Consider the following 9,651-nt stretch of genomic DNA (forward strand, 5'->3'; position numbering starts at 1 on the left):
AGGAGATCTTCACAAACAGAATAAACTGATGGATGAGTAGTGATGTTGTTTACTTTACTTATTTGACCATGACCATGTTATGACAGCCACTGGGGCACTGAAATACCTGGACAGCAGATGAGTTGAGAAAGATGTTAACTGTCATACCTGTCCAAGCTGCAAAATTATTTGCTCTGTCAGTACTACAGCTTCTAGATCAGCCCTTTTTTTTTTTTTTTTTTTTTTTTTTATGCAAGGCACCCGAATGTCAAGGTAGAGCTTTTCATGTTTTCACATGAAAACATGAGACACTTTTCCTATAAAGAAAAGGTTCTTCTTAATGTGAAGCTTTAAGACTGAGCATTGAGGTATTTCAGTTTCAGGTTCTCCCTAACCTTTTGGAAATATGTACTGCTGTTGAGTTCTTTAAATGCCAAAGTGGGCTATAACTGCTTCTTTTCACATCCTTCAGGAAAAGGAGAAATTGAAGCCATAGTTGTACCTGTGTGTCTAGCATTCTTGTTGATTGTGCTCCTTGGAGTTCTGTTTTGCTTCAACAAACGTGACCTGTAAGTACAAATGAACTCTTCCTCATATTTCTGAGCATAACAGAAATGGCAGTAATTTATACCAACCCGGTTAAGTATTCTTCAGTTAGAGCAGAAAAGAAGTTAAAACATGCATATATTGATTGGTGTTAAAAACTTCTATGTTTTCCATGCGAAACCAGGGCCTCTTCTGATACTAATTTCTTACTGTTAATTACACGCATACTAAATGTTCTATGGTTCAATACTGCAAGAAAATTAATGCTTTTTTTGCTGGACATAGTTAGGATTAACTTAATTAGGTTTTGATCAGGATAAACTGTCTGTTTCTTATGTCATCCTGTGAGTGGAGTTTTGATTCCTAGTTTGTGAAGATTTGGAAATCTCTCCATTGTATTTGAGCTATTTAATTACAGCATTAGCAAATGTGAAGCTTTATGACAAAATTAGGCAGACATCATGATCTCCAGTAACTCTGTGCCTGTTTACTGGCTGTTGGGAAGCAACCTGCCTCCTCCTGCTCCCCCACCCCAAAGCTCTTGTCTGTGGCTTTAACCAAGATGTCGTTGCTGCAGTGTTTCCCCTGGCAAGGTATAGGATCCTCCCCTATATCCCCTGTCAACTATCCTTTCTTTGTAATTAAAGACACCATTTTATGCCCTTTTCCTTTTGACCTCCCTGCTGCTCCTAAAATTAGTGCTTATTTGACATCAGTTGAAAAGCCCATCTTGAATTGTTCTTCAGGAGTTCTCCTTCAGAGAAGGAGGTTTGTTGGATCTGTTCATAAAGAGCAAGATAGGTGCATCAGTTTCAAAGCTGGTTTGGTTGGGGGGTCATGTATGAACAGAAGCTTCTGGTTTCAAGTAACAGTACATTCTTAAGAGTTAAAAAGCAAGGGTTTTTTTTTAATTGTGAAGTTCGCTTAGATTTTTACCTTTGGTATTTATAGTTATAAGCAGGATTGTATTTGCATACTGACATGCATCATAAACTATCTAAGTAATAGAGTACTGTACATTCTAGAGTGCTATAAATTTGAAAATCTCTCACTGTTACCATTTGTTGTTTTATGTTACATTGATAGCTGCATTTAATGTGTGGAGGAGTTAAGTGCAGTGCTGTTTTCCTAAGTAGTACAGTCTCCTAGAAAGATGAAAAGTAGCCCAGACAGCATTCCTATTTGGAATGCAAACTTTCTATGTAAGGGAGTGGTGTCCTGGATTCTGCTGTAATTACTATGAACAGGGAATTTGGGGAGTGCATCTTGTGACTTTATTCTGTTTTTAATCCTTTACAGAATTAAAAAACATATCTGGCCTATTGTACCTGATCCATCCAAGAGTAACATTGCTCAGTGGTCTCCTCAAGTTCCAGCTAAGGTAATACTCACCTTTCTGCATCTTGTATCTTCATAGTCTGCAAGGTCTCAGATAAAACAAATAGTGGGAGTCTTCTGTCTTCTAGCAGACATGGATTTCAAGGAAAAACCTTAATGTTAAGTTTCACTGACATTGTGACACAATATAGTTGGAAGGCTTCATTTGCATCTTTAGATTTACATTACATTAGATTTACATGGCTCTTAGCACAAATTCACAGTCTAGCATGGGCTTTCAAGCTGCTTGTTTCAATTTACTAGTTGGAACAGTCAAGTATTCATTTCTTTGCTCATTCATGGGAAATCAGCATTAAGTAAACAATTTATGATTCCTGTTCTTAAAACCCTGAAGTGGCCTGTTTGCACAGTTCAGTCATGAATGAGAAAGAAGACTATAGAAAGTTCCTCCATGAACAAGAAGATTGCAGCAAAATTTATGCCATGTGTGAGGGGAATTACCAGGCAAACTGTTCAACACTTCAACTGTGGCTAATTTCTTTGAGGAAATATTCTGATGTTGAGTACATTATTTGAAGTAATGTGTGGTTCTCAGTGTAGAATGTCCCTATGCTGCACAGCAAATGCTTCTATGTTTACAGCTCTTAAGAATAATTAAAATGAGAAAAGACTTGCTCACACATCCCCTATGATTTTAAAATAGCTGCATAATTAAGACCTTGTCTTGGAAACAAAGCTGTATCTTTCTTTCTTTAATGCATGTTTTGGAGGTATTGCCAGACTTAGTAAAGAGAAAAGTAACATGAAGAAATTCAAAGGCATTACAAATAAAAATTCATATATTTATTGAGGCTTTTGATTTTTAATATAACCTTCCTCTTAGGCAACATACATCTCTTTCTTTCAGCATAACTTCAGTTCCAAAGATCAGATGTACCCAGAAGGCAGCTTTACAGATGTAAGCGTTGTAGAAATAGAAGCTGACGACAAGAAGTCTTTCTCGGAACAAGATCTAAAACCCTTTGACTTGCTTAAAAAAGAAAAAAGTACTTCAGAAGGGCACAGCAGTGGTATTGGAGGATCCTCATGCATGTCTTCTCCTAGGCAAAGTGTCTCTGACAGCGATGAAGGTGATACAACACAGAACACTTCGAGCACTGTGCAGTATTCAACTGTAGTGCTTAATGGATACAGAGACCAGACACCTGTACAAGTCTTTTCAAGGTCTGAGTCAACTCAGCCCCTGCTAGATTCAGAAGAGAGATCAGAGGATCATGCTGGAGGAGCTGACAGTACAGCACAGAGGCAGCATTATTTCAGACAAAATGGTGGTCAGGATGAATCCAACACAGACAGGCCATGCTTTGAAAGAACAAAGCAGATTACTCATGCTAATGAGGGAGATCTTGTTGGATTTGTTCAACTGCAGATCTCAGGTCAGAGTTCACAGCCATTGGGCTTTGGGATGGAAAAAAATACCCAGGAAACTGCTGTATCAAATGTTTTACAGACATGTACTGAAGGACAAACTGTGAGACCTGAAACGGTGGAAGAAAATCCACTTTCAGTTGATGAAATGCCAAAAAGTTACCTCCCACAGACTGTGAGACAAGGGGGCTATATGCCTCAGTGAGAGAAAAGACTGGCTCTGTTTAGGCCTTCATTAGTGCCTGTTCACATCTTCCCCTGTGTTTCTGATAAAGTAAGCTAGGTATTTTTATCTTACTGCAGATAGAAAAACTGAAATTAAGCAGAGTAATTTGACAAAAATATAATAAGGACTGTTTTTGTGGAAAATTTCCAGTCCAGACCTACTGGAGATTTATGCACTACATAAAACCTTACGTCTGGATAGCTGAACAAGCCTTTGTGCTATATTGGGTGTTTTTTATCTCTTCATAACAGAATTTCACACGATTGAAAAGGTCAAGTTTAAAATATCTGCATCAGCCAGTAGACCTCCCAGAAGAAACACTTCAATGCCTGGCAGTGTACAAGCTTAAAAAGTCAGCTGTAGTTGCACAGTGCAGCTTTGTGCAAAAGTAAGACTGAAGCTAAGTATTCTGACATGGAAGAATACTTGTGTGATATACTTTTCAGTAACTTAATTGACTTACTGAATTTTGACTTGGCCCAGTGCCTCAATTTTCAGCTTACCAGACCTGCAAATCATGTTCATCCCTATTTAAAACACATAAAAATTAAATAGAACCTATGATGTTATACCAATAGGAAAACACCAAGATCACTTCAATCTGAATGCTACTATAGTAACTGGTACTTTACCTACATTTAGATATGTGTACACATGAACTATTAGAGTAATTCGGCCTAAAAAATGTGCCTTGCAACTTGACGCACAGCAATTCAGTCTCATAACCAAAAGTTTGGAAATCAGATGACAACACAGATCAGCAGTTACTTAAAGACTTTGTATTCCATCACTATTTGATTATCTAAAACTTCTGTGATCATATATGCCTTTGTTCAATAGGTGCACCTTTGCTGTGTACAGCTCAAGTAACAAGCTGTAAGCTTTTACCATTTTGCTGAGTGCTCAGGAGAAAGGAAATATGACCTTCCTCCTGACAGACTGCAGCTATTAGTGTGCTGTAACCTCACTGCTAATACTGCAGGATATCCTTGAAACTGAAAACAGCCAAAGCATTGAAGTCATTGGTGCTCTTGGAACTAATACCAAAATCTGTACTCTGAATTTGAACTTTGCTGGTAGTACGTCTCTATTAGCAATCCTGAGCCACAAAACACACTTACATGATTGTTAAAACTCCTTACTTTTTTCTTAATGTTTCACTTTTCCCCTGCTCACACAGTATATATTTTTTGAGGAAGGTACATTTCTTGGAAACTTCCTCTGCCAGTGTTTAAACAGAAATTAAATTACAGGACAATAACCTCTTCTCCAGTAATAACCAGAAATTTTATGGCACTCTTAAAGATTTTTTTAATTAATCTAAATCTAATATAGGCTAGTCAGCTTTCTAATCTGACACTAACAATAATGTATTTCAAAACACTAAATGCTGTTTTGTGAGACTAAAACAAGTGTTTTATTTCTCCTTCAGCAAAATAACTATGTATTTAAGACCACCTGAAACCTTTTGTGCTGTGACCTCTGGTACTGCTGTTCTGCAGAGCACTTGCTAAAAGCCCTTGAAAGGCCTGTGTCAGTATCATTTCATCTTCCCTTGTCTGCCAGTTTGTATGGAAGGATGAGTGTACATGTAAATGTCCGTGTGTCTTTTGCTTTTGTTATGAAGAAATTAAGTGCAAGAGTAAATTTGTAGGATTACCTCTTTAAGTTTGGAATATTTGAAACAGATAAAGAATGCAGAGTCTTTAATAACATTTCACTATTCCACAGTTCTTTCTCCTGATAGCATTTTTCTGTATTAGGCACTTTTTTTTAAAGTGAAAGGTTATGTTGTGGCTTACTATAATTACACCTTCCTTCAGACCAGTCCTCTTCTTTTTCAGCCCACTACACCCTCAGCACCTTTAAACTCCCTCCCAGAGGGCAAAGGTGTAATAAAAACTGCTGTCATGAGACAGCAGAGAGACCATCTTTCATTTTTCAGAGGTTGAAGGAACATTCCTGTTTTGGAACACGTTCCTCTTGGAAAAAACAGCAGTTACTTTACTCGGGCATGAGTTATCTTCTCTATGCAAACTTCACAGTGACTGTAGAAATCACAAGTAAAAGGGAGTCTCTGTTGAGCAGTGTGCATGCTAATTAGAACTGCCCAGCAGCCACATGCATTCAGTCCATCTTCTCATCTCTGAAGTGTTATAGACCTGGCTATGTAGTTGTCCTGGTTTAGGGCGAATTTGGGAGGAAACTTCCAAAAGGGTCCCTCTAGAAAGCAAATTCAAGCAGCTCCTCCCTCTGTTGGTACGGGGAAAAGGTTTCCTTGGAGAAAAGTGGGGAAAAACTGTTTATTTAACAGGCAACGCATTCAGAAGCATAAAAAATATATAACATTAAACACTAAAACTTCTCAGTGTTCTGAAGAGATGGCAGATTCAGACAGTCCTTGTTGTGGGGTGTAGCTCACCTCACTCGGTCTCTTACCAGTCCCTCCTGTGCCGCCTCCTGGTCCCCAATAGGCCACAGGTGCGAGCTCCTGGTGTTTTTCTGGGTCCTCAGTCCAGAGCAGGGCTGAACATCTCCAAGCAAAAGAAAAGCCACAGTCCAGAGAACTTCTCTGCCTCAGCCAGCTAAAAATTAACTAAAGTCAAAGAGAGCTTTCTTTGCTCTCCATGCTGCAGACAGCACAGTCTGTGAGAAGGATGCAGGGAATAAGTGCAGTTTCTGATAACAAACTTGTGCTTCTTCTCCCCAGTTAGATCTCAGAACCAGTCTTAAAGGTGAAGAACTTAATACCCAGCATAAACAGAACAGATGACTGTGGATACACACATCATAAAGTCACCCTAGGACAGTAGTCTAAACAGTGCTGCAAAGGTCTGGATGTTTTCAAAAACATGTTGATGATTTTTTTAAACTATGTTTTTTTGGTTCAGAAATACTAAGTTTTGATAGCATATATTATTTGAGGGAGAGTGTCAGGTAGTCCTTAAGTTGCTACTTGCCTTTCTGTAAAGGAAAGGCATTTTCTTCTCAGTTGCAGTTAATTGTGGACCTTTCAGAACTTAACTGATGTTAAACAGCAACAGGAGATTGTGATTTTTAAAATCTGTGCTAACAAGAGTTCTGGCCTGTCATTTCTGGCATCTTTTATTGTTGTTTATGGGCCAGTGGTAATAAAGAATTGAGTGGGTGCTAGAGAAAAGTTCTGGCTGGTTGGCAGTGACATGCTCTCTTTTGAGATAGTACATTTATCTGAGGCTAAAATACTAAAGACTAAGCAGGAGCTGCTAGTGGGTGAACAGCTTGTAGAAGCCACAATACATAAATAACAGGTTTACATAAACCTATGTGCCAAATACATTGTGCAGTGTTCAGGGTTTAACAAGATTTTGTACTTTGGACTGTAAAAACCTAATTGTATCAATTGCATGCAGGTTTTTAATAGTATCTGCAGTGTAATTATAGCAATCCACTGAAATTTTCTGAGCTTGGCCCTAACATGGTAATTAAAGAAAAAGTTTTCTCCCTCCTCCACCTCCCCTCCCTGCTTCACCAATGACTATTGGTGCATGTAACAAAATAAAGGCATTATTAAAGTCATATTTCAGCATAGACACTTTCATGTCCATCTTGATTTCCTGGAATGGATTTTTTCAGGTGCAGGTGGAAGAATAGTTGTAAGGGCTGTTAATTTGGTGGTGGGTAAAGGAGGCTAGTAGAAATATATTAGCATATTTGAAAAACCTCTTAAATGCAGGCTGGTTAATGCTCCTCTGTTTACAAGAGAAGTGAATATATTACATTTTTAGTACCAGGAGATGATTTGTATTGTTTTCTGGAGTGTGTTGGCTCACTTTAAATGCAGATAGTCTAGGAATATCCTTTCCTGCTGTTGTGAAAATCTTGGGATTTCATGTGTGCTATTGCAGAAAATTAAGCTCCCTGTTATGCCTGTAATGTAGCAGTACAAAACAGCAGAAGAAAACCTTTGTTAAACTTTGTTCTGGAGAGTTTATGACAAGTATGTGTTTGTCTGGTAAAGAAGGCTAGCAAAAGCTGGAGAAAACCTTGGCCCTGGGAGGATGAGGGAATTTGCATGCTAGGGCTGAGTCCCATTCTTGGGCTCTGGAGAAGTCCCATAATCTGGGTGGGAGTTTCAGCTTTGTAAATTGTGAGCTTTGTCAGGTGGTTAAAACATACATCAGTATGCAGAGTATGTGGGGTCACCACTGCTGATTTAAATTAAGTAATGGTTTAATTAGAGCCAGGTCTCAGATACCCAAGATCCACATCAGTGTATGCTGCAATGGAATTGACTTCTCAGTAGGATGTGAAACTCCAGAGACTGTCAGATTGTTAATAGTGTGCCCCACTCCAGGACATACACATTTTGCATTGTAATTTATGTGCATTAAGCGGACTAAATACACTAGTTTATTTTCCCCATTAGACAGTGGTTGCAGTTGAGATTAACTGTTATTTGAGTGTATTCCTTTAACTGGGTTAAAAAGTTCTCTTGACTGAGACTGTAAGAGTTAATTCCCATAACCTCTTGTCTGTCTGTAAGGGTGGATACATATAGCCACTTTAAATTCCAGGAGCTGCTTGTAATAGTATACAGGAGAAGTTTATATAAAAATGTTGAGTCTTCTGTCATGAAACAGCTGTCAGGAAATTGCCAACCCGAGTCTTCAGCTTTGCTTTTGATCCAGAAAATTGCAGTAAAGTGGAGGTATAAGTGTAAAAATCTGGAGGAGATTGAAATTAAGTATCTTGTATTGGTTTCATGAATTTACATTTCTCTTCCTTTAAAGTGAAAGCATCAGTAAAACAAACCAAAAAAAGATAAAAATCATGTGAATTTGCTTTCGCTGCTGTTTCCTTTGTAGGACTTGTACAATCTGAGCCATTCTTGAAAATAAAGCAGTGCTGACTTAATGCACAAGGATGCATTCCTAAGGCCACAAGATTTGATAAAACAAACCTGAAAATAATAATGAAGGGTCAGATTTCAACAATTGTCTGCTTCCCTGCCTCTTAACTGTAGTGTAGAGAGAGTGTGGGCAGCAAGTACCTCCCAGAATGCAACCTTAGCCAGTACTTGTATTTATTTGCAAAGACAACCTGAAGGGGATATATGCAATAATGTCATTGCTACTCTGCAGAAGCACACTTCTGTAACAATAGATGAAAAATACTTATGGCACAACTGTTGACTGATGGCTGGAGAGCTCCACATCCACATCCTCCTGCTCAGACTGAAGTGTCAGTTGTTCTTCTCTGGGGATCACGGGCGTGGCAGATGGGCATTCTCTGCAGTGTGAAACTGTTAACACCTATCACTTTTCATCATCAAAGCACATTTGTTAATGGATCCAGTCAACTTGCCGTGTTTTTTTTAACACACCAGTTTTGTTTACAGTGTCACATCTAGCCTGACACTTTGATACAGCCAGGGATTGTCTAGTAACCAATTGCTTTTATTTGGGGATAAGTTACTGGTCACCCAGTTTGCTGTGCCAATATATGCATCTAGGTGAGCGGAGGTGTGGGACATAGGAAGAGATGTACCAACAAGGAAAGTGCCTTGATGCTGGATTGGATGGCTAGTGAATGTAAACATTAAGTTAAATTTTGCTATGTACTTAAACTAAGTATGGCCGATTAAGCTAGTGGTAATTTGAATGCCAGCTTTAAAGGGCTTGCATACTCCGGCCAGAGGTTAAACTTGTAAATTGCTGCATAAGCTGTCTCTGTATGGAAATGTGTTTTAATATCTGTTCACTGTCTTTATTCTTTTGCAAGCTGCATGTGTATTGTCATATAAAATCTGCTTTCTACAATTTATTTTTATGGTCAGTTTGAATGGCTTCCTCTTTGTTACCCAACTGAGCCTGAATGTTGCATTTCTGTAGTACATAATATGCATAAAAAACCAAACCAAAATTATATATTTACCATTTGTGCTGGAGTCAGTGTTTTGTAAGGCTGACTAGGTAGTAACCACAGAAGAAGAGTCTGGGCCACTGCTTCACATGCAAGAAACAGAGAGACTTGACCATGACATTTCTGGATAAAAGGCTGCATCCTTGCACCTGTGGCCACGTTCAGCAGCAGGTGAATGGTCTTTAGTGCTGCCTTTGTAATTGCTCCTGGAAACAGAAACAATGCTCCCT

General features: G+C 38.6%; 1 protein-coding gene across 1 annotated transcript in view; it reads left to right on the top strand.

Annotated features, from left to right (window-relative positions):
• The window catches only part of IL6ST (interleukin 6 cytokine family signal transducer), a 32,243-nt gene extending 22,797 nt beyond the window's left edge, over positions 1-9,446 (top strand). Inside the window, exons 14-16 of the mRNA XM_021534318.3 lie at positions 452-548; positions 1,825-1,906; positions 2,771-9,446. Of these exons, the coding sequence (XP_021389993.2) occupies positions 452-548; positions 1,825-1,906; positions 2,771-3,496 (905 nt within the window). The 3' untranslated portion in view covers positions 3,497-9,446. The remainder of the gene's footprint in view (positions 1-451; positions 549-1,824; positions 1,907-2,770) is intronic.
• The last annotated feature ends 205 nt before the right edge of the window (positions 9,447-9,651 follow it).

This window comes from Lonchura striata, chromosome Z (assembly GCF_046129695.1).
Source record: "Lonchura striata isolate bLonStr1 chromosome Z, bLonStr1.mat, whole genome shotgun sequence".
Lineage (NCBI taxonomy): Eukaryota > Metazoa > Chordata > Aves > Passeriformes > Estrildidae > Lonchura > Lonchura striata.